General features: G+C 55.6%; 1 protein-coding gene across 5 annotated transcripts in view; it reads left to right on the forward strand.

The window, feature by feature from the left end:
* TRIP10 (thyroid hormone receptor interactor 10) overlaps positions 1-23,895 on the forward strand; it is a 76,573-nt gene that overhangs the window by 46,587 nt on the left and 6,091 nt on the right. For 2 of the 5 annotated variants that reach the window (XM_065576206.1, XM_065576208.1), the window contains exons 3-10: positions 6,658-6,714; positions 9,553-9,700; positions 10,651-10,713; positions 11,739-11,843; positions 12,520-12,648; positions 13,696-13,842; positions 14,502-14,705; positions 22,951-23,060. In XM_065576206.1, coding sequence (XP_065432278.1) covers positions 6,658-6,714; positions 9,553-9,700; positions 10,651-10,713; positions 11,739-11,843; positions 12,520-12,648; positions 13,696-13,842; positions 14,502-14,705; positions 22,951-23,060 — 963 coding nt within the window. Of the gene's footprint in view, positions 1-6,657; positions 6,715-9,552; positions 9,701-10,650; positions 10,714-11,738; positions 11,844-12,519; positions 12,649-13,695; positions 13,843-14,501; positions 14,706-20,514; positions 20,689-22,950; positions 23,061-23,895 lie in introns of all 5 variants that reach the window. The other 3 variants (XM_065576204.1, XM_065576205.1, XM_065576207.1) reach the window with 3 other exon arrangements.

Genomic DNA, 23,895 nt, shown 5'->3' on the forward strand with positions numbered 1-23,895 from the left:
CTACACTACAAGGCGGTTGCGTTAGCAGCTGATGAGATGTGCTCGCTCCGGTTTTCGCCTACGCTCCGTCTTGGGCCGGCTGGCTCGAGTTAGCCGCCCCACAGCGCGGGAGGGAGGGGTCTGTGCGCTGACAGGCAGGGCTGGTGCTACCATTAAGGCAAACTAGGCAGTTGCCTAGGGCACCAAGATTTGGGGGCGCCAAAAAGCGGTGCCCCCAATTTTTTTTACGGCGTTCCTGGGCTGGGCTGGGCTGCCGGCGGCGCGCTGACATGTGCGGTTCAGACTCCCAATCCCAGCGCAGCGGCTGCTCCACTTCTCCCACCTCCCAGGCTTGCGGTGCCAATCAGCTGTTTGGGGCCGCAAGCCTGGGAGGGGAGGAGAATTAGGCGGCGTGCTCGGGGAGGAGGCAGAGCAGAGGTGAGCTGGGGTGGGGAGCTGCCGCACGGCTCCACGGGGAGGGGGAGCTGCCACGAGGGGGGAGGGGGGGCGCCTCAGCGTGGAGGCGGGGAGCTGCTGCAGGGCTTGGGGGGGTGGGGGGGACGGGCGCAAGGTGGAAGTTTCGCCTAGGGTGCGAAACTTCCTTGCACGGGTCCTGCTGACAGGACACGTGTTAGGGACAACACTCAAGTTAATTCTGCAGGGAAGACCAAGCCCAGGGAGAAGCGGCCAAGCCAGGCCCACCTGGGCAAGGGGGACTAGACGGTTCAGAGGATGGGAGGGGAATGCTCCCAAGCTGGCGAAGGGGTGTGGATACCCCCTTCCTGTTGGAATTTAAGAGGAATCAGGTATTCAGATCCCGAAGCAGGGGGGCTGGCGATATCGGTCAGGGATCCTAGCAACCTCCACGGGAGGGAACCAAAAGCTGCGTGAGAAACGGGGGCGGGGAGGCGGAGGGGAAACCTAGCTGGAAAGCACCTAACGCGCTTCTGCCATGCCAGCGGCAGCGACCTGCCCAGCAGGTGAGTGGCAGAACCCAGAACAGAATTCAGGTTACCTGAGTCCCAGCCCTGTCCTCTAACCGCTGTCTGCTGAGTCCCTCTGCCCCGTTGAGCTGACCTAGCGTGGAAACGCAAGGTGCTTTCTTGACCTGGCTGCCTGGTAACATGGTTTTCTCTAGCATGTCGGGAGGGTTGGATGCTGGCTAAATGCAGCTGCTTCTGGGGTGGAAGAGAGCAACTTACTGCCGCACAGCACAGTGTGCGGGGGGACTCTGAGGATGCAGGGGTGAGCGTCTCTGAGTTAGGGGCTCCTTGATTCCCACGTACGCTGCATGACTGCCCCTGTGCGGCACAGCACGGCCACTGGGCATTTCATCCTGAGGAAAGCTGGACAGTGTGGTGGCTATGGCTCTAGCATGGGCCTTGGGTGGCCATGTGGTTCAGTGGGCAGGGGACTGGCTGTTCAGGTGTGTAAGACCTGGGTTCTAGACCCAGCTCTGCCCCAAACCCCTGTGAGATGTGGGCAAGTCACTTAGGGTCAGATTTTTCAAGGTATTTAGGATGTCTAATTCCTATTGAAATCAACTGGAATTAGGTACTTAAATACCTTGAAAAATCTAGCCCTTATCTTCTCCCGGCCTCCATTCCCCACCTATAAAGTGGGGATAATAGCATTGTCCTGCTCTGAAGGGTATCACATAGTGTGTGTGTGTGGGTGGCAGGGGTGTTAGATAAATTCCTTAGCTAGACAGATCAGAGCAGCCGGGGTAGACCCCAAATATCCACACACATCCAGCTCCTTTGTCCCGCCCAGAAGAATCGCTGTTAGCAGTACAGGGCCTATGACACAGAATCAAGTCATTCTGATTCCATCTAGCAGAGAGCAGTGGTAGACATGGACACTCTCTCCTCCCCTCTCCCCCAACCCCACATCACCTCCTATTATTGCAGGGATGCTGGCAAGACAATAAATTGATATAGTGTTAAAAATAAAATGAACTCTTCTCTTCTCTCTTCCCCTCTCTCCCTCCCCCAACCCCCAGCGGTTGTGGTGCACTGGGATGACTAATTATACAAACCTCAAGGGCTGCTCTCTCGCCGGTTCCCTATTTTCGTGTTTTCTTCACCAGGGAACCTTAGGTCACTTTCCCTCTGTGTCACTTTCATGCTTGGGTCCTCCTGTGCTAGCCCTAGGTGGCTCTTTGGTGGTCTCCACCCAGCCTAGGGACGAGTGCTTTGAAATGGTCACTGGCCCTTTAAAGGTTTCATTGTCCCACTGGCTTTAAAAAACAAAAAACAAAAAACCTCCCCTGGAAGATCTAGGAGTAGTAGTGATACAGCAAGCGTCTTGCTGCCCCTTCCTCTGCTGGTGCACCTCACCCCCTGCCCTAGAGGGGTCTGTCTGCGCGTCTTTCTCCAGCCTGGCCCAGGCCAACAAACTTTCACAGGCAAGACCCATCCAGCCACTGAACCGATCTAGTCGTGTTACGTCGGCTTCAGCAGCCCGTGGTTAGTGGCTACTTCTGATCCTAGTCGCTGTGGGTGAGTTTGGAGTTGGGTCAATAATACCGCGTACAATGCTGTGGAGGAGCGACTGTCCATGTCCGCTGCTTGCCTGTCTAAACGGGGCCAAGCGGCGACGATTATGGCTGGCCTTGGCGCAAAAGCGCCACGGCGGATGAGATGTGGGGTGGGGATGCGATAGGTCAATGGCCTTTAAATACACATGCGTAGAGCTGGGTGGTGCTGATCCACTCCGCCAGCAGGGGGCAGCGTTGTGCCTGGGCGGACACGCACACAAGGCGTCGTTCAAGTAGGGGGCAGCCAACTCTTGTCACTTTGAGACTTTGTGAGTCTCGCAACTTACAGCAACTTTCTGAAAGCTTCAGCTCCTACAGGCAGGTGGCTACGCAAGCATCTCTGCTTACAAGATGGTTTTAAAATGTAAATTTCTAGCACTTGTGGCTGCAGGAAAAAAGCTTGAAACTGACCCGAGAAGTAAAAAAACCAAAAAGTCCCCCTGCCGCCCCCCCCCCCCCCCCCCAACCACACAGACCCCAGTAGGTGAATTAAAAAAAAAAAAACCCATGAAACTCAGGGTGAGGGGACAAGATTTTACTCTGGAGCAGCCCCGCCTCCAGCTCATGACTGAAGAGTGGCAGACAAACCCGGGAGAGGCAGCGGCTGGCGATATGGTGGGCTCACGGCCAGCCCTGCCGCGCTTCGTCTGTCGGTGAATTGAGCGAGCTGGGTCTTGCCAGCTCGGCAGCCTGGTGTGAATTTGTTTGCAAGGTGCTTCCTGGATGGCCAGTGGGGGTTGTTTTTTGGTTTGGTTTTTTTTTTTCTTTCTCATTTCATAGGCTCCATCTCCTTTCTAACCAGGAAAGAAACTCCCAGCTCTTGGGAGGGGCTGTGCCCGAACTTGCAAGTGAAACCGTGGGCTGCCTGGCTCTCTCCGTGCCTCTCCTTTCTAGGAAGGCCACATCATGTAAGAGAGGTGGGGAGTTTCCTGCCAGGGCTAGGAAATTCTCTGTTTGAGGCAGAGAGGATCGTGCCATTTAAGTCTGTCCTGAACCAACCAGCCAGCAGAGGCTGCATGGCCTAGTGGGTAGAGCCCTGGGTTGGGAGACGTGGGTTCTGTTCTGAGCTCTGCCCCTCCCCTGTTCTCTGACCTTGGGTGAGTCCTGTCCCCACTCCCTGCCTCTGTTTCCCCTCTGACACACTGTCTTGTCTAGCCTCTTTGGAGCAGGGCCTGTGTCTGGGCAGCACCCAGCACAAGGCGGACCCCGATCTCAGCTGGGGTCCTGTAGCTGGGACTGTAACAAACGCTGGTTGGTTCCGTGCTAGCAGGGTGGGCTGTATGTATCTGGGAATGGATGTGCCAGGGCTTGGGCCTCCGTTTCTGCCTGCAGCCACAGCTGGATGTCCTGGGTCAAGTCGCTGCGGCCTCTTGTGCCTCAGTTTCCCCACCTCTAAAATGAGGGTTGTGATGCTTTTGTGAAGTGCTTGAAGACTTGCGGGTGAAATGTGCTGCTTTATTGATCAAGAGGCTTGGGCCCGATGGGTGGGTGGAAAGGGGGTGGCCTGTTCCTTTAAAACCTCACCCCCACCTCCTGCTGCTGCTGTGCTCTTCCCCACCTCCAGCCCCTTCCAGAGTCCCCTGTGAGTCGCTCCCCGTTAGCGCTGAACCTGTCCCCACTGAAAGCAGGGGGGTGGAAAGGAGTGTCAGGAGAGGAGCCCGTCCACAGCCAAGAGCGGAGAGTGCAGTCTACGATGCACCTAGAGGACCCACCTGACACCAAGGGTGGATCAGAGAGTGTCTGCCCTGAAGAGCTCCGTCTAAACAGACTAGGGGTTGAAGGGAAACTGAGGCACAGAGCAGGGAAGTTAGACCAAGGTCACAGCAGAGCTGGAAATAGAACCCAAGTGTCCTGACTCCCAGCTCAGTGCTTTTTGCGGGGGGAGGAGGGATAGCTCAGTGTTTTAAGCATTGGCCTCCTAAACCCAGGGTTGTGAGTTCAATCCTTGAGGGGGCCACTTAGGGATCTGGGGCAAAATCAGTACTTGGTCCTGCTAGTGAAGGCAGGGGGCTGGACTCAATGACCTTTCAAGCTCCTTTCCAGTTCTAGGAGATAGGATATCTCCATTAATTTATAATTTATTTCATTTACTCAATAGGCCATGCTTCCTCTCCATGTACACCCGGGGAAGCCCTTCCAGGAGGGGGCCCAGAGGCACTAGGCATCCTGGCTCTCGGATCGCAGGAGCATGGCTGGTGGGGAAGGAAATGCCTCTTCTGGCCTCCCTAAGGAGTGGGGCTGAACAGTGCACGGTCGTTGAGGCTCGGCCCGAGCCCCCGTGCGCTGTGGGTCCTGCCGGTACCCAGGGAGGCTGTGGGCGTGGAGCCTGGTCGCTCTCCAGGCTGCATGTGAATCTTGGTGCTTTCCAAGGCTGGGGTGGCGGCTGTATGGAGCGCCCCCCCCCCCGCACCCGTCCTGCTGTGTGGATCCCACCACGCTCCAGGCTTGGGAGCTCCTTTTTCCTGTGGGGTGGAGTGGGATGGAGATTGCTCTGCAGCAGCAGCCCCCCACCCCCCCCAGAGCAGAAGTGAACACGGTGGTGAAGGCAGCCACCTCGTCCTGTCCCCTTTAAGGGGCAGCAGCCTCCGTTCACGCTGCGGGCAAGTGCCAGGCCAGACTAGCCTTTCTGCTCAGCAGATCTCTGCCACAGGCCAATCAGAAGCCACTGGCCTATGTTTAGCGGGAGGAAGGAAGAGCCCCCTCCAGGCTGGCTCAGCCCCCGGGGTAGCTGACAGGAAGAGCAGGCGTGTGGCAGAGAAGTCTTAACCCAGCATTTTTCTTGCAAACCACGTTGCAGGGAGCTTCCCTCTCCTTGAGCCCATTTCAAACCAGGCTGCCTGCCTGTCCCCTCAGCTCCGGGGGGTTCTCCAGGCTCCTAGCAGAGGAGTTCTTTGGTTTCTCTTCTCTTTTTGCCCAGCTTTTTCAGAGGCCGCTCGTGTCGTGCCTGGGGGTGAAATCCCACCGAAAAGCACCGTCCCGTCACGGCTGCACGTAGAAAAGCGTTTTTTTTTCCGTTCCCGTGACGCCCTCTTTTCTTCCACTGTCCCGGGGGAGATCTGGGTTTTCTTCTTGGCTCTGGGGAGTGGGGTCTAATGGCTGGAGCAGTGGGAAATTGGGTGTCAGGACTTCTGGGTTTTAATCCTGGTTTAGTGCTACGGCAGAGGGGAAATTGGAAGTAAAGAATCTTTTCTTCTGAGCTGGGAGTAGGACCCAGGAGTCCTGACTCTTCGCCCCACCTGCTCAAACCACTAGATACCACTCCCCTCCAAGAGCCAGGGAGAGAACCCAGGAGTTTTGCCTCCCAGCCCCTGCTGCTCAAACCACTAGATACCACTCCCCTCCCAGACCTGAGAATGGAACCCAGGAGTCCTGGCTCCTTGTGCCCTGCTCTGGCTAGTAGACTACACTCCTGGGGTCTATTCCCAGCTCTGGGAGTGAGGTGCAGTGGTTAAGCAGAGAGAACCTGGAAATCAGGACTCCTGGGTTCTTCTCAACTCTGCCACTGGTTCACTATATGGAAATGATAGTCTCTTTCTCCCCTTCTTTCTCTTTCACTGCATCAGTTTCCCCATCTGTGAAATGGGGATAACAGCCCTACCTGATGGGGCTGTGTGGAGACGTATATTAAAGTTTGAGGGGCACTCAGATGTTACCGTACCAGATAAGTACAACAGACAGACAGGGATTCCAAGGACTTTACAACATACTTCCAGCCGGGTCCAGTGGATCAGACGCTGGACTGAGACTCGGCAGAGCTAATTCTGTTCCCAGCTTTGCCGGTGACCCTGGGCAAGTCGCTTCCTCTCTCCCTGCCTCAGCTGCCCCTCGCGCTGCTGGCCTGGATTAGCTCATGAACAGTTTGGGGCAGGGTCGTGCTCTCACAAAAAGCCTGCAGCTTTTCCATCGGCCTCGGGGCTAGATTTCTGGTGCTGGAACTGGGACTCGGGGTTTCCTGTCGACTTCTTACGATGGCTTCTATCTATCCGGGGAAACCGAGGGAGGGGCCTTCTAGCTTGATGGCCTCTCTCTGGCTGGTAACATCTTGCAATCTTCCCTACGCAGGGAACCCCCTGCCCTTGTTTCCCAGGAAACCTCCACTCTCCCATGGGTGTTTTTTTTTTTTTCTTTCTCATTTGCAGGAATCTGGTGAAAAAGTATCTTCCAAAACGGAACACAAGAGAAGATCCAGAATCCAAGTAAGTGCCTCCATCTGATCTCGGCACGTGTCATTCTCTTTAAGCTATCTCTTTAAGCTAGTTGAGAGAGGCAGAATGAGAACCAAAGAATGGGTGTTTTTAAGGACACAAAAGCCTGTCTAGGTATAAATGGTCCTGCCTCGGTGTGGCAGGGGATGGACTAGATGACCTTTTGAGGTCCCTGCCAGCCCTACGTTTCTATGATGCTATGTTTAAAGCCAGACAACTTCAAGTTAGAAATAGGGCACAATGCTTTAACGGTAGGGTGATAAACCATTGGACCAACATCCCCAAGGAAGTGGTGGATTCTCCATCCCTTGATCTTCAAATCCAGGCCGGCTGCCTTTCTGGCACAAGTTATTACTCCCGTGCAGAGTCTGATTGCGTGAAATTCTCTGGCCTGTGCCCTCCAGGAGGTCAGAGGAGATAACAGAATAGCCCCTTCTGGCCTTAAACTCTATGAATTGCAATGGTTCAAGTTTCTTTAATAGAGCTAAAGGCCAGAAGGAAGCATTGTCCTCTAGCCTGACGTACATAAAAAGCCAGAGAACGTCACCCTTTGGAACTCCTTGCCACAGGAAGTGGTTGAAACCAGGAATTTAGTACATTTCAAAAAGGGATTGGACGCTTATGTGGGGAGCAGGAATATGCAGAGTGATCATAATTACAGCTAACGACTGTTCTGGAAGGGTTATTAAACCTCAGGCGCTGGGATTTAAACCGCTCTCTCACTATTAGAGGCCAGGACGGGATTTAATGCGGGGGGGCCGATTATCCTACATCGGACATGGTGGGGTTCTTGCACCTTCCGTCTAGTGCTGGTGCTGACCGACTCGATGGAGTAGACTGCCTGGTGAATTTCAGTGTTCTGGATTCCTGCCCCAGGCCGATGACTTCTGATTGGCGCAGAGCACTGGAAAGGCTTCTGCGTGGGTGCGGAGATAGGTTGGAACCTTTCAGCCGAACCCCAGAAACGTCAGGAGTGTCGGGCCATTGGATTAGATCCTGTTGTTTGCCCCCCAATTTTGGCCTGGGCTCTGCCCTTGGATGGTGGGGACATTGACCGAGATCAGCTGTTCTCATGAGATCTGCCAGAAGTGGCGGAACGCTTAGCTTGCCAGGCAGCCCACTAGAGCGGGTGACCCTGGCTGGACCAGCCTCTGACTCTGGCCCTAATCCAGCCCCTCAGACGCCCTCCTCTAACCCTCGGCTCCGCTGTCAATACCAAGACTGGCCACTTCCTTCAGAATTTCCAGCCCAAAACTTTGCACCCAAACCGGCTTCCCCTTGCTGTGCCTGCATGAAACAGGTGGCCGTTCCATTTACGGAGAAATTTGATACAAAACATAAAGGCTGTGGCTGGGGAAAACCCCTGTGACTTTTCCCGGTTTGGCCGTGGCTTTTTTCTGTGTCCGTGACTCACCCCGCAGCAGCGGTTCCTACGGAGCTGGACCCGGCTCCCCGCTGCAGGCGTCGCGGGTCACAAGGCTGCTCAGGTCTGGCCGGGCCAAGCCCAAGCAATACACTGATCCTGTATACCAGGTCGCCATGCACGGAGCCAAGCGCTGGGCCCAGCTCCCTGGGACACTGGGGCTGCCCGAGCTGCTGCTGTGAGGTGAGCGCAGGCGGGGGGCTTGCTTTCCAGGCCCACCCCCCCGTCTTGCCTCTGCACTGGGCCAGGATTACCATTGGGGTGCTGGGGGTGTGAATAGAGCTGCCAGGTGATCTGTCAATAGTAGGGTGCCCCCTGCTGGCCAGTTGGAGAACTGCACCGGAGTGTTTGCAATAGGCTATATTGAGAGAAGAGGATGTCCCTATTTTGGATGAAGTAAGCTGTGCTCTGGGTTTGCAAAACCTCTAGTCTCGGTGGCTTTAGATCTAAATTCTATTTCATCTAAAGTTAAACCATCTCAAAGCTCAGATAAGACGCTGGTTTTGGTAACGGGGTTTTTTATTCAATGAAACTTCAAGGCAGCCCATTTAAAATGGACGGCAGGAATAACTTTTTTTTCGTGCAGTCAGTGGAACTCATTGCCACAAGGTTTCATTGGGGTGGGAGTTTAGTAGGCTTAAAAGGAGAAGTGGGTGCTAACTTAAATAATAAGAAAATCCAGATTTAGAATAACAACTTAAACATTTGGTGTGGGTTTTTTTGTTTGTTTGTTTTTTTAGGAAGGGATATAAAGCCTCATGCTTCAAGGCATATGCCCCAGCCTTTAACTGGGGGGGGGGGGGGGGGGCAGAGACATCTTCCCCTGGCAGCAGGTTATCCTGTCATGGCCTTATTGAGAGTTTCTTGCACCATCCTCTAAGGCAGCTCATATCCATTCCTAGATTAAGGCCAGAATGAACCGTTATGATGATTTAATAATACCCACATGGGGAGACGGTTTCCGATAGCTGAGGCCTCTTCAGTCTAGCAGAGAAAGGCAGAACGAGATCTGATGGCCGGAAGCTGAAGCTAGGTAGACCCCCACCAGGTACAGGTTTGGGCCGCCTCACGGAGGGATGTGGTGAACCCTCCATCGCTCGAAGTCTTTGACCTTGAATCCGTGACCTCCTGCGCACTGCAGACCGGAGCTTTCCCTCCAGAGGTGGTTGCACTGAGCCACTCCTTACGGTGGAGCGGCCTTGTGTGTCTTCGAGATTCCGGTCTGGGCTTAGCAGAGGCGGGATCCTGGCCTAGAATGAAACCTGTTCTGATCCAGGCGGAGTTCGGAGATGCCTGGGGCAGATGAGTTGGGGGTTGAGGGGGTGGGGGGCGAATGCCCTGAGCCTCTGCACCAGTGACCTTAGCATGACCTTGTCGCTCGCCCCGTAACTCTGCCCCTGCTCCAGGTTCTGCCAGTACCAGGCCTTCCTGCAGGTGGTGAAGGAGCTCAATGACTTTGCCGGGCAGAGGGAGGTGGTGGCGGAGAACCTGACGACGCGGATCTGCGTGGAGCTCTCTAAGCATGGCCAGGAGCTCAAGCAGGAGAGGAAATCGGTAACGCTTCCTCCCTCCCTGTCTTCCAGTGCAACTCTCCAGGGCTTAGTAATATCTGGGGCAGGGCATCCTTTGTAGCCGGGTGACATACGTGGGGTCCCCACTGAGCCTAGAGAGCTTGGGCAATGTACCAGCCAAAAGTGCCTCTTTGCAGGACCCAGCCACTAGGGGGAGACAGCCTGCTTCTGCCTTGAAGTAATGTCCCAGGGCCTTTCCCTCCAGTGGCAGAGGAGGGCGCTTTTAGATCCCACGGGACCCAGGTTCAGTCCCGGCAGACGCTGTGTCCCTTGGGTGCGACTTTCGGCCAGCTCCCTGTAATGACTGACGCTCGCCCCCCTCTGGGAGTTGGGGCCACCGCTGCCTTCTTGGAGGGTTTGCCTGTGGCTGGACATGGGGTCTGTGGGAGCATCGTAGGTGCAATAGCCATGCTACTTTTGGGGAGCTTTTTTAGAACCCGGGAACTACCAAAATTGCCGTCTCCCTGGAGAGGAGAAGAGACATGTACATGCCCCGTGGTGCTGCGGTAATACAGCTTATAGAGGTTCAAGAGCGTCCTTGGACTGGGGCTGCCTAAGCGTTACCGTAATGCACCTAATAAATAGCCAGCAGCAGAACGTTCTTCATCCCAGCCTGAATTTTCAGACGTGCCCAGTGATTTGGGGCCCTTGAGACTTCTTAAAGGGACCCCAACTTTTTCATCGGGGCAGGGTGCTTGGTGCTGTGTGAAAATCAGGGGCAATTTAAGGAGTCTCAAACTTCCCAAATCTCTAGCCACTTCTGCAAATTCTGGCTGTGAAGAAGAATGTTCTGGTGTTGGCTAATTTTTTAATGGTGCCAGGCGCTGTACGTTATTCATTGGTAGTGCCTCGCCGCGCTAGGTGCGGTGCAAACACAGAACGGAGAGACGGCTGAAAATCATGAGGTCCCGCTGACGTTTCTCCTCTTTGCAGCACTTCCAGGAGGGCCGGCGAGCCCAGCAGCAGCTAGAAAACTCCTTCAAGCAACTCGAAAACGTGAGTCCTGGGGAACGGGGCCAGCTGTTTACGTGCTGTTCATGCTCGTGTTGGGCCCGATCCAAGCTCTTTGGAGCCGCCGGGAGCTTTTCCGTTGACTGCGAGGAAGCTTTGGATGGCGCTCGCCGAGACCCAGCTGCATGGGTCAGCCTGTGCTCCGCAGAGAGCACAGCTGGTGGAAGGAAATGCCTCCAGGAGAATGAAAGGGGCTTTATTCAGAGGAAGTCCAGAACATGTGCGGCAAAACTGTTCTGTGGTTCTAGTGGCTAGGGTGGGGGGAAGGCAGGGAGTCAGGACTCCTGGGTTCTGTTGGTAGCTCAGGGAAGGCAGTGGGCCCTGATGCATTAGACCAGGGGTTCTCAAACGTCATTGCCTCGTGACCCCCTTCTGACAACAAAAATTACTACATGACCCCAGGAGGGGGACTGAAGCCTAAGCTCCTCCCTCCCACCCCCAGTTCCATCACCCTGAGTTGGAGGGCCAAAGCCCCAGTCCCCCGTCAGTGGGGTCCAAAGCCCAAGGGCTTCAGCTCCAGGCAGGGGGCCTGTAACCTGTGCCCCGCCTCCCAGGGCTGAAGCCCTCAGGCTTCCGCTTTGGCCCCAGGTGGTGCGGCTTGGGCTTTGGCCCTGGGCCCTGGCATGTCGAACGCCAGCCCTAGCAACCACATTAAAGTGGGGTCACGACCCACAGCTTGAGAACTTCTGCATTAGACCAATGGGAGGTGCTGGGAGTCAGGACTCCTGGGTTCTATTTCTAGCTCTGGGAGGGGAGTGGGGTCTAGTGGGTTAGCGGAAGGTTGTGGAGGGGACAGCTGGGAGTCAGGACTCCTGGGTTCCATTCCCACCTCTGCCACACACTCACTCCATGCTTTAGGGCAAGTCCCTTAACCTCCCGACTTCGCTTCCTCCTCTGTAACGGGGGAGAGTCCCTGAGCCCCCTCCCCTGTGGTTCCCCTGAATTCTGTGGGTGGGAAGCAGCTGTGCGCTCCGGCAAGGTAACGCTGGCTTGTATCCCCCCGCCCCCAGAGCAAACGGAAGTTCGAGCGGGACTGCAGGGAGGCGGAGAAAGCCATGCTGGCGGCCGAGAAGCTCGACCAAGACCTCAATGCCACCAAGGCGGACGTGGAGAAGGTCGGAACGCTGCTGTCCCCTTGGCTTGAATCCCTCTAGCGTGGGCCTGTTGGGGACGGGGGAACCATCAGGCGGCATGGGAGGGGGGCCCAGCAGGATGGAAGGAAGGGGGACCTCTTGGGTGAGGTAGAGTCCATGGGTTTTGCTAGCTGCTTTACAGACCGGTATGAAGACCAGGTTTCTGCCCCAAAGAGCTGACCATCCATAACCGACCGCGTTTAAAGAGGCTGCGTTAGAGGAAGAGGATGGTGCCGGGGTTCAGTCTTGGGGAGATCTTGGTTCAGTTCCCGGCTCTGCCATAGACCCACCATGGGTGACCTTGGGCCAGTCACTTCATCTCTGTGCCTCAGTTTCCCTGTCTCTGTGATGGGGCTAACGAGCCTTTCCGAGGCTGTTCAGGCTAAATTCTCAGGGGCCGTGTCTGCAGCACTTGCCATGATGCAGCCCCTCCCCCCCCCCAAATGGGGGCTGCAATGATGCGTGGGGGGAGTTAGCTGTGTGGTGCAGGGGAGAAGAGCAGATGGGAGGGAGACCCTCCCGGGACCTTGCTATTGCGGATGGGGAGTTGGCCCCCGGCTTTGACTAGAAGGGATTCCCTGGGCTGGTATCCAGGCCTGTCCGTCTGCGCGCGGGGACGGAGCTGAGCGTGTTGTGATGCTTGCACTAACCCCGGCAGGCGAAGCAGCAGGCCAATCTGCGCAGTCACATGGCGGAGGAGAGCAAGAACGAATACGCCTCCTTCCTGCAGAAATTCAACCGGGACCAGAGCCAGTTCTACTTCCTGGAGATGCCGCAGATCTTCAATGTAAGCTCCTCCCCTTGACTATAAGCTCCTCCCCATCAATATAAGCCACTCCTACTTAACCTTAGCCCTGCTTCCTCTTTCTGTCCTTCCCTTCTTTTTCTTTCCCTCTCTGTCAATTATACCAATATGATGATGATGATGATGCCTAGCTCTTATCTGTAGATTTCAAAGCCCTTCATAAAAGGTATCATTATCCCTGTTTTACAGATGGGGAAACTGAGGCATGGAGCGGGGAAAGTGATTTTTCCCAAGGTCACCCAGCAGGCCAGTGGCAGAGCGAAGAATAGAACCTAGGTCTCCGAGGCCCCATGCAGTGCTCTAACCACTAGACCATGTTTGGTTTAGTGTTGACATTGGATTCCGAGCCATGGGCCAGGACTCTGCTGTGCTCGGTGCTGTCTAAACAGAGAACAAGTTGTCGTCGCTGCCCCAGACAGCTTCCAGTCTAAGTAAGAGAATAGCTAGATGGGAATAGAACAGCCTGTGCACTATGGGGAGTTGTGCTGCTTTCACTACACACCTTTTGTGTGTGAATCTTGGGAAGGTCCTGGTCTCGTAGCCTGCGGAACTCACTGCTACAGGATGGCAAAGTACACGTGTATTTCTTCCTCATCTACTAAAACTGAAAGGTGGAAAATTCAAAACAAACATCCCCTTGCTCTTGTGTTGTGGGAACAGACCTACCTGATCTCCCTTCTCAATCCCACCCATTATTGTGTGGATTTCTAGGGTGTCTCATCCCCAAGATAAACAACCCCAGCCTTTTTCAATCAAACTAACTGCCCGTCCAGCATGAAGGACACCTGGGTCCTATATCTGGCTCGCCTGCTGTGTGACTTGAGGTATGTCATTTCCCTCTCTGTGCCTCAGTTTCCCCATATGTAAAATGAGGATAATGGCACTGACCTCCTTTGTAAAGCGCTGAGAGATCTATGGATAAAGCACTATATAAGAGCTGCATAATTAATAATAATAATTAATAATACTTGTAGAGTCTTTTCCAGGCCTTTTATCATTTTCACTGTTTTCTGCTCCCCGCCCTTGCAGAAGCTGCAGGAGATGGACGAAAGGCGAACGGTGCGGCTGAAGGAAGGCTACGGCGTCTTCTCAGAGACTGAGCGGCAGGTCATGCCCATCATCGGCAAGTGCCTAGACGGCATGAAGGCAGCGGCCGACTCAGTGAACGAGAAGAACGTGGGTCCTGCTGTCTCCTTAAACTTAGTGCCCTAGGGGTGGAAAGCCCATTGGAGTTGCTATAGCACCTGCCCTCCAATAGGGAGGCAGATGCCCTTAAAGGAGGCGGGGCTAACTGGGTGGGATCCAGCTGTCATAACCTCCCCCCTCCACTAGGGGCCCCAGACCAGCATGGGGGCAGTTTTGTTTTTACTTCACCTGGAGGAGTTAAGTCAATCCAGCCCCAGATCCCAAACCCGGAGGGTTTTGTGGGTATTTGTGTCCTAGGGAATGGGAATAAGACCCAGGTGTCCTGACTTCAGCTCGTGCTGCTCTAACCACTACACCCACTCCTCTTGCGGACCCAGGGGAGTCAGGACCCTGCCAGGGGAGTGGGGTCGGGGGAGGAAGGAGGGCTGAGAGTCAGGACGCCTGGGTCCTATTTGGACTTGTGCCCATGGATAGAATAGGGATTGGCGTCCGGTCTGTAGAGATCAATTCTGGGGAAGACCCCGTTTCAAGGACCCCGGAGCCCGGTCTTGCTGGCGACACGTGGCTTGTGCATGCAAGTGTTTCTGGGGAGCTGAGAACGCTGCAGTGATGAGGAACGGGCGCTGGGGAGGACAGTAGCTCTGGTTCTCCCGGCGGTGACGCCCTCCCCCTCACCTCACCGCCGGCAGGACTCCCAGGTGCTGATCGAGTTACACAAGTCCGGCTTCGAGAGGCCGGGAGACGTGGACTTCGAAGACTTCAGCCAGCCGATCAACCGCACCTCTTCCGACAGCAGCCTGGGGACGCCCCGGGGCACCCTGGATGGCCGGCTGGACCCCCGCCTGCCGGGCAAAAACAAAGGGAAACGCTGGCTCTTCAGCAAGAAGAATAAGGTAGGAACTGGCAGGGGGGCCCTGGCTCTGGGCGCTGCCCGGGTTGGGACAGCTCAGCGTGGCTGGAACTCGGAGCGGGACCTTGTGGTCGAAGCACAGAATTGGGAGTCAAGATTCCTGGGTTCTAGTCCCATCTCGGGGTGGGGGTCAGGACTCCTGGGTTCTATTCCCAGCTCTGGCAGGGGAGGGGGTGAGTCTAGTGGCTAGAGCAGGGGGGCTGGGAGTCAGGACTCCTGGGTTCCATTCACAGCTCTGGGAGTCCTGATTCCCAGCCCCTGCCCTAATCACTAGCCGCCCCCCCCCTTTACAATACTGGTTGGCATGAACCCATCCATATCTCCTTCCGCCCCTTTGCCCACCCTACTAGCTATGCAGAGGGGCAGGTGGTACCAAGCGCTGGTCCCGGGCCACATCCCTTATCAACTGTAGATGAACAGCTGCCAAATGCAGTTCTGGGGGCTCCGGGCCTCAGCTGCTACCCCGCTGGCCCGAGCGCTGCGAAGATGCCCGGGTAGTTAGCAGCCTCCACCCCCCTTCTCTGCGGCACGGCCCGTCGCTCGCTGCAGGCTACGCCGCCGTTTGACCCCGGTCTGTGATCATTCTCCCTGGCTGCATCTCGCTGCCTGTGCATGACACCGTAAAAGAGCCTTAAGCCCCCCGTCTCTCTCGAGCGCTGGGCGGGCTGAGACGCTAATAATTAACCAGTGCGGGAGCGCGCGCTCCGAATCAGCTAGCATGAGCCTCTCTCTCTTTCTGTCTCCTCCGCCCCTGGCCCTGCCCGATCCTCTTGTCCTCCATGAGTCACATCCCACGCACCCCTCCCTCCCGCGCCCCAGGAGAGCTGCCTTGGGAACATGCTGTTCCGACAAGGAATCTTGACCTGGCTTTTACGCCAGGTTAGGGCTCTTGGGGCAGGGAGGGGGCGGGTGTGGTTTTTTTTTTTTTTTTTTTGCGTCTTGGTTCTGGGATCCCTGAGTAACTGTGAGGCTGTTTATTAATAACCCGCCCCCCACACACTGCCTGTGGAGTGGGTCAGGATCGGGGATGGCCGTGCTCCGGGCCAGCTCTCTCCTGTGTGGGATCCTTTTCAAAATTAAAAAAAAAAAAAATCAGGCTCCCAACACGCCCGGTTTAGCGAGAGGCTTGTTAGCAAAAGCAGGTCACAGCCGCATGCGTCTCAGCCCTTGGAAACCCCTCCCAGGGTCACATCTGTGTGGTAGGATTTCTCTTCCGTCCTCCTCCCCCATGTTTACCTGTGTCCTAACCCCCACGTCCTGTCTGTACTGTGCGCAACAGCGATCACCCCCAAATCATTGCACTGCTCAGAGTGGCCATGGCCTTGGGGTTTTTTCACCTTCCTCTGTAGCATGGGGTGTGGGTTGGTTTATCTCAGTCAATTCCTTGCCCATGCAGGGCCCCAGGCAGGGGTCCCTCCGATGCTCTGTCTGCGGCATGTTAGTTTCGTCTCCGATGGGCTGTTAGTTGGGCCACATTGGGCCTGTTGGCTTTAGTGTGCAGGTGCTGGGTGGGTGACACAGGAGGTCAGACTAAGGCCAGGCCGGAGCCCCGATCCTAACCGCTGATCCGGCTCAGCTCTGCTCCCCCGCCTCACGTCTGTGCTCTGCATGCTCCATCTTCCTCGGTTCCCTCCAGCATCCACCGCCTGGCTGCATTCGCCCCTTTCCCCTGATACATCCCGGCCTGCGCGGGAGGCTAGCGTAGGCTGCTGCTCTGAGGAAGGGACACGTTTCTGGAGGAGAAATCCTTGGTGCGGTCAGCTCCCTTCAGCTTTTCTCCCCCTGAGGCTCGTCACAATTCGGGGCAACTGTCTGCACCCCCGTGGTTCCACTCTTGGGTGGTTCCAGCTCCCCGGCTCTCCCCTTTCCGCAGGCAGCCCCGCGTCCCAGGCTGCACGGTTCCCTGCCTTCGCTGTGCGGTTCCCAGCAAGGACAGCCTCACTGAGAACGGAGGGGTGGCTTCAGATCTGTGTTACGCCTTCATGCTTAAGATAAAGAGAATTACAGAGAGCACCTCTACGACTAATGAGAACCCACACGCCCGCTAGCGAGCTCCCCGGCATCACCCTGCCCGATGGGTTCCTTTGTGGGTCCTCCGCACTTCGGCTCAGAACACCTTCCCCCGCCTTAGGAGGCCTCCGTCAGCCAAGGCTCCCTGAGGATCGGGCCCCTCCGTGGACCAGCCCGTTGGCTGGATCAGAAAGAAGGCCCCGAGCTAGCTAAAACCTCAGCTTTCATCCAGATTGTTTGTTTGTTTTTTGCTGGTCTGTGGGGCTCTAGAGAATCCGGTTTGCACAGGGACATGGATGCCTCCCCAGGCAACCAAGCGAGTTAATTAGCATTCCCCCCTCCCTTTTAGAGAGGGTACAGGCCATGCACGCCCACCCTGGTGCATTTTCCTACAGCCTCCCCCAGGGTACACCCCCTGCACACCCGGCCCGGTGCATTTTCCTACCGCCCTCTCCCCACAAGGTATGAACTGTAACGCAGGGAGGTTCAACTTCACTCAGGAAAGTTTCTCTTCCTTCCGTCGGGCTTGTCCAGGATATTAGGGGTTACTGTGGGTCTGCCACAGGGCTGCCCCGTCTCTCTGATCCGGGAGAGCCTTGGGCTGCTGTCAAGTGGAAGATGGTTTGGGGGCCCCATTTGGCCACGCAGTGCATAAAAGGGATTTAATGTGGGTGGAGAAGACCCTGTTCAGGGACCTCCCAGGCCAGCATGGAGCTGGCATAAGGGCCTAGCCCCTAGCATATTGGGGACATGGCCTGTGTGATCAGCGCTATGGCCTTTCCCGCTTCCCGGGACCTGTAGAAAGCAGAGCGTAAATTAGAGCAGCCCTCAGGAAGGACGTTGAGCAGGATAAGGGGGCGGGGAAGGGCTGAGTGAAGCCCAATTGGTTAGTAGGCCATGTGCCCCCACCCCCCTCCAGATCCGGTAGGCCAATCAGAGACCGCAGAAAGGGACTCGCAGGTCATGGCAGCCCATAGAAAAGGAACTGGGCTCTAGTGCTCTGCTCGCTGACCCCTGCTGCGGGTCCAGGATGCGCACAGCTGGTGGGAGGAATAGCTCAGTGGTTTGAGCATTGGCCTGCTAAACCCAGGGTTGTGAGTTCAATCCTTGAGGGGGCCATTTAGGGATCTGGGGCAAAAATCTGTCTGGGGATTGGTCCTGCTTTGAGCAGCGGGTTGGACTAGATACCTCCTGAGGTCCCTTCCAACCCTGGTATTCTGTGATTGCAGCGCCCGTCCTGGCTGTGCTGTACCCATTTCACAGGCACTGCTGGATGGATCAAGTTTTCCCTCCCTCGCCCACCCCAGGGGCAAATTTCTTGCTCTAATTGGCTCACGCCTGTTTCATATCCAAGCCGTTTGCTGCTTCACTTCATGCATGCGCTGAAAACTCCTACTACCCGGCAACACGCAGACATCGATGCCCGGCGTCCTGCGTCCACCCAGGGCGGGGGGGAAACCCGAGGGGTCTCCCCTGTAGGGGGGAACGCAAGCTGTGGCGTTCAGACTGAAATGAGGTTTGGATCTGGGGTTTCTGGCTCTGGGCCCTATTTCCCCTCAGCCCGCAGGAATATAAAAATAGCATCTTGCTTCTTCTCAGCCCCAGAGCTGGAGCAGCATCGGGGGTAGGGCACATTGTGCCATGCGCCATGCAGGGGTGGGTCAGGAGGCCCAGGGAACATGTGTCCAAGGCAGAGACTTTTAGGGCATCAATCCCCACCCCCTGATTAGCCATGTGTTCCCTATGAATGCTTCCTGCAGACCCTCACCCTTGTATCCTGCCTTCAGATTTCCCCCCTCCCGCCCCACTCCAGCTGAGGTAGGTGACCTCTGGGGTGATGGTGCATCAGTTACCCCCACTCCCCATAGGGGGAGCTGTTGGGTACAGCATGGGGTGCAGGGCACTCAAGAAGGGGTGGGCGAGTTATCACATGGAAGAATCCCTATGAAGGGACTAATAGCTTGCTATAAGGGGTGGGGTAGGGGATGGATATTTTCCCCCCCCACACCCTGGCAAGGGTTTGCTAAAGGGGATGAGATCAACTGTCCACACGGAAGCTGGCAGGAATTCAGGCCCCGATCCTGCGAAACGCTTCAAGCCCGTGCTTCGCTTCTAAGCCCAGAAACAGGGTCCTGGGTAGGGTCACCAGTTCTGGATGGACAAATTCCGGGAGGTGTCATCACATGCCATGATCTTTAATGAAAGATTCATCTTTAATTCCTGGAGACTCCAGGACAATCCTGGAGGGTTGGCAACCCTAGTCCCGGGCTGTCAGCTCTTTGAGGCAGGAACCGTGTGTTTGCTGTACAGCACCTAGCGCAACGGGGTCCTGATCCGGGACTGGGGCTCCCGTAATACACCTAATATTGAAGCCAGTGGACTTGTTCTCTTGCCTGAAGTGCTTTGCCAGATTGGGGCTTCAGTTGAGCAGGGGAAGGGGTAACACGGAAAGATTGCACCCTGAGGAGCTAACACCAGGCACTCAGAATGAGACCCAGAAGCAGGGCAGACCTGGGTGGGAGGGGGTGGGGAGGAGATTGGGGGCTGGAGGGGACAGTTCAGGACTGGAAATGGAAGTGTCTACAATCACGATATTGTGGTGGAAAGCTGAAATGTTTCCATTTGGAAATGCCTCCCACGGTGCCTTGTGGGAGTTGTTGTTCGGATGCCTCATGCTCCCATTCTCCTCTATGGGCCAGGCTCCTCGGTCAGACTACATCTCCCATGATGAACCTGGGTCTCAATGAAGGGAGGCCGTGCATCATGGGATATGTATCTGGCTGGGGCGCTGGGCCCACAGAAGCAAATGTGGGGTATGAAGCACTCAAACTACAACTCCCATGATGCACCGCAGTGGCACTTCAGAGTGGAAATATTTCAGTTTTCAACGAAAAACTGAAATTTCCCGCAGGAAGCACCAAAAACAATTAATTTTTTTTTAAAAGAAAGTTTAATTGAAATTCCAATTTTCAACCTTCCCTAGCTGGGGGGCCTGTGGACAGGAAGGGGTGCAGGCTGGTCTTGGGGAGGACGGCTGTGAGAGTGAGATGGAGGTGGGGGGATATACACGGGCCTGTGGGAGCAAAGCAGCCTCTGGTCATGTTACTTGCCTCCTGCTGTAACATGCCCCCCCTCCCCCAGTCTCCTTACCATCTCCCATGATGCATTATGGTCTCCCCTCTTTGTGAAGGCAGGTGGTGCATCATGGGAGACATGAACAAAGTGCCTCTCTCCCAAGATAGGAAGGTGGGAGCTGAAAGCCTGGTCCTCTTCTCGGTGTCAAGCTTCCCAGTCACATGGGTGCCAGGAAGGGCCAAGGGTGCAGGGTGGGGCCCGATCTGTGGCAGGAGGGGCCTGATCCATGGTGCCAGTCACACCCCTGGTGCAGGGTGGGTCCCTAAGCGTATAAAGCAGGCACATTTCCTAGGGTCTTAGGGGAATTAGGCACCCAAATTCCTGTGACTTCCCATGGGACTCAGGTTCCTTTAGGATCGTTTGAACAATCTTGGCTTTGAAAGGGTTCTGAGCCTATTCCCCTTCCCTTTGCTGCTGGGATCCCCTGCGCTTGGGAGACAGACAAAATGGTTGGTGGGCCTTCCCTCCCCTCGCTGCCTCCGGCTGGTGGATTGTGATGGTGCAGCTTGTCCTTACCCCTCTCCCCTTTATTCCCTGTGCTGTGTTGGGTTGTTTTTTTTGTGTGTGCGTGCCTGTTTATTTTCTTACAGAGTTCTCTCCATTGTGTGTCCCCATGTGTTCTGTTATCCCTTTTTGTCTGTCCCTAGCTCCCGCCCCCTCCCCTCTCCCCAGTGGTCTCTGCCCCTCCTCCTTCCTCCTCGTCTGCCACCAACGGACCTCCATCCCCCAAATTCACCCGGGACCCTCTGTCTTACTGTCTGAATGAGATCAATAAGACAGTCAAACCCCGCATCGCCTCCTTCCGCAGCCTCAAACGGGGGGTAAGTTTGTGTCTTGTATTTTGCTTTGTACCAAGCCATGGGAAGTTGCTGCTGTTATGAAGGGCACCTGCAAAGAAAGAAACAGCGGGGCTGTGCAGGAAGGAGGCTTAAAGTATCTTTTTTTTTTTAAAGGCCTTTTTGCATCTACTTTGGCTTTCTGGCAACCCCCCCCCCTTGAAAATGGAACTATTCAGAAATGCAACTGTAGTGCCTCCTGGTAGTTGTAGTTCAAGTGCCTCATGAGCCCATTGTCCTCTATGGACCTGGCTCCCTGGTTGGACATCATCTCCCACAATGCACCATGGTGTGCCCTCTTTGTAAGGAGAGGTGGTGCATCATGGGAGATGTAGTCCCATCAGGAGCCCAGCTCACAGAGGAGAACAGGGAGTTTGGTGGCTTCGTGTCCCCGTTCTCCGCTGTGAGCTGGGCTCCTGATGGGACTGCATCTCCCATGATGCACCACCTCCCCTTATAAAGGAGAGGGCACACCATGGTGCATTATGGGAGATGTCCAACCAGGGAGCCTGGCCCATCGAGGACAATGGGCTCATGTGGCACCTGAACTACACCTCCCAGGAGGCACTACAGTAGCATAGTCAAATCTGAAAGCGTTGAGTTTCAGATCTTTGTTCTGTTCAACGAGAACATCAAATCTTTCCGCCCGAAGCAGATGCATTTCCCCCAAATCCAGGTTTTCCATAAAAATTCAGTTTCCGTGAGAAGTTTCTCCCAGCCCCAGCATGCACCCAATTATTTCTTCTTTTACCGGTCACTTCTCAAAGCCCTGGGTTATCCCTCTTTTCCACGTAGCTCCAGCCTCCCTCGCGTGGTACAGCGGTCAGTGCTTCCGCCTGTTTCAAAAACATCGGCTTCCCCAGACACGCGCCTTCCTTCCAAACTTCCTAGCCCAGCCCTTCGCCTGCTCCACACAGCACCATAGTCCACCTTGTTCTGCCCGTCCGAACCAGGAGCTTCCCCTTTTGCATCCTCCAGCCAGGAGCGTGTGCAGCCTCCGTTCCTGCTCCATATAAAACCCCAAGCCGTCCCTTGCTTTCCAGGCTTCCCTTCTGTCGGCGTCCCCTTTTCGGAAACTCTTGTGCCGCATCTGCTGCTTGGGGTACAGACTGTGTGGGAGTGGGGTCAAGCCCCAGTAAACCGCTTCCTGTTCTTAATAAAGCATTGCAAGCCAGGAGACCAAAGACCCAACCCAGCAGCCAACTTCTGATCGCCTCTCCCTCTACCCCTGCCCCCCTCCACCTCTGGTATTCCCAGGAAGTAGGAGCACCTCCGCAAACCAGGGCTTGCCCACATGGCTTTCACCCTCCATGCCGTGGGGGCACGGGGGGGCTGACTCTGCCAGGCTGAGGGCACGTGGTTATTGTGCCAGGATCCCAGCGTGTTTCGCTTTTTAAAAAAAAAAAAAATCACGGGTGTGCTTGCTTGGTGTTGCCTCCTCACAGGGGTGGAAGTCAGTCGCTGGCCAATTGAGGAAAAAAGTATTACCAGACCAGACCCACGGTCCAGCGAGTAGCATCTCGGGCAGCGCTGACGCTTCCGAAGACCTTTGCTGGGCGTGGGCATGGTTACGTGGCGCTGTAGCACTGCATGCCGCTGTCTGAGGCCCGTCCACCCAGTGACTTGCCGGAGGCCGCACGGGTCTCCTGAATCCCAGCTCAGTGCTGGTTTCCCCCATAGCTGTAACGGCTGGGGCGGATGCCGTGAGCTGTTCTCGTCTCCACGGGCTGAGGGTTCTGCAGCCGGAGAGAACTAGGATCTCAACCCTCCGTGCTGCTGGTGGAGGCCGAGATCTGGCCCATGTCGGTTTAAAGCTGCAGGGCCGTGGCTGGTGTCTCCCTGGCCGCTAGGTGCCGAGCTCTCTTCGCGGCACAATCGGAGAGCTCCGGATCCCGGCCACTGCTGCAGAAAGGCATCATGCAACATCTTGCCCCGGGAGGGGCCCTGCCTCCAAGCGCTGTCGCTATCCTGCGAGGTACCGAGCTCTCCCAGTGACCAGTGAAGGTCTAGGAGGCTCAGCGAGATCAGGCCCTTCGAGTGGGGCACACACATTCCCCTGGCGCTGGCCAGCGTCTTGCACGTCAGGGGCAGTGGCTGTCAGCAGCCCCTGCAACCCATAGTGTGAAGGAGTCGGGGGGGGGGGGGGGCGCACGGGACTGGATTTTGTGGCTGGGGAAGAGGGTCCATGTTACGACACGAAGGGAACCGATGTATCCTTTTCTTCCCCTCCCCCCTTCCTGCCGCCAGCCTGTGATCACGGAAGATTTCAGCCACTTGCCGCCGGAGCAGAGGAGGAAGAAGTTACAGCAGAAGATCGAGGAGAGGAACCGGGAGCTGCAGAAGGAAATCGACCAGAGGTACAAGCGCTCGATGCCCTGTAGGCGGTGCCTTTTGGGGGCCTCCTGTCTTTGGTCTCCTCCCCTGGTGGCAGCTCACCTGCTGGACTACATCTCCCATGATGCTCCATAGACTGGGACTCCCACAATGCACCACCCCTCCCTTCTCCAGGCTTCTAAACCCTGAGGGTTTATCCATAGTCTGTAACTCTGGCCTCCTGCTGCAGTGAGTCCTGTAGATTACGCACAATAGGGAAATGCTATTTCCATGTAGCATGTGCGCTTGATCTGTAATCACTCCTTCAAATAATCATTGTACAGTGAGCGCAGCCGAGATGTGCGGCCCCGTTGTGCCAGGTGCTGGACGTGCTTCGTGAGAGCCAGTCCCTGCCCCAATTTGTCTACAGTCTAAATAGACCAGGGTAGGAAGGGAAAACAGGAGGAGGAGAAATGATTTCCCCCAGGTCAGGGGCAAAGTAATGGAAAAGAGACAATTAAAGGGGAGTGTGATTGAGGTCTATAAAATCATGACTGGTGCAGAGAAAGTGAATAAGGAAGTGTTATTAACCCCGCCTCATAACACACGAACTAGGGATCACTGGATGAAATTAATAAGCAGCAGGTTTAAAACAAACAAAAGGAAGTCCTTCTTCACGCACCGTCAACCTGCGGAACTCCTTGCCAGGGGATGTTGTGAAAGCCAAAACTAAATGGGGTTAAAAAAAGAACTAAAGTTCCTGGAGGATAGATCCATCAATGGCTATTAGCCAAGATGGGCAGGGATACAACCCCATGCTCTGGGTATCCCTAGCCTCTGCTTTCTGGGAGTGGATGACGGGTTTAATCACTCAATTAC

The sequence above is a fragment of the Chrysemys picta genome, chromosome 22 (assembly GCF_011386835.1).
Source record: "Chrysemys picta bellii isolate R12L10 chromosome 22, ASM1138683v2, whole genome shotgun sequence".
Classification (NCBI taxonomy): domain Eukaryota; kingdom Metazoa; phylum Chordata; order Testudines; family Emydidae; genus Chrysemys; species Chrysemys picta.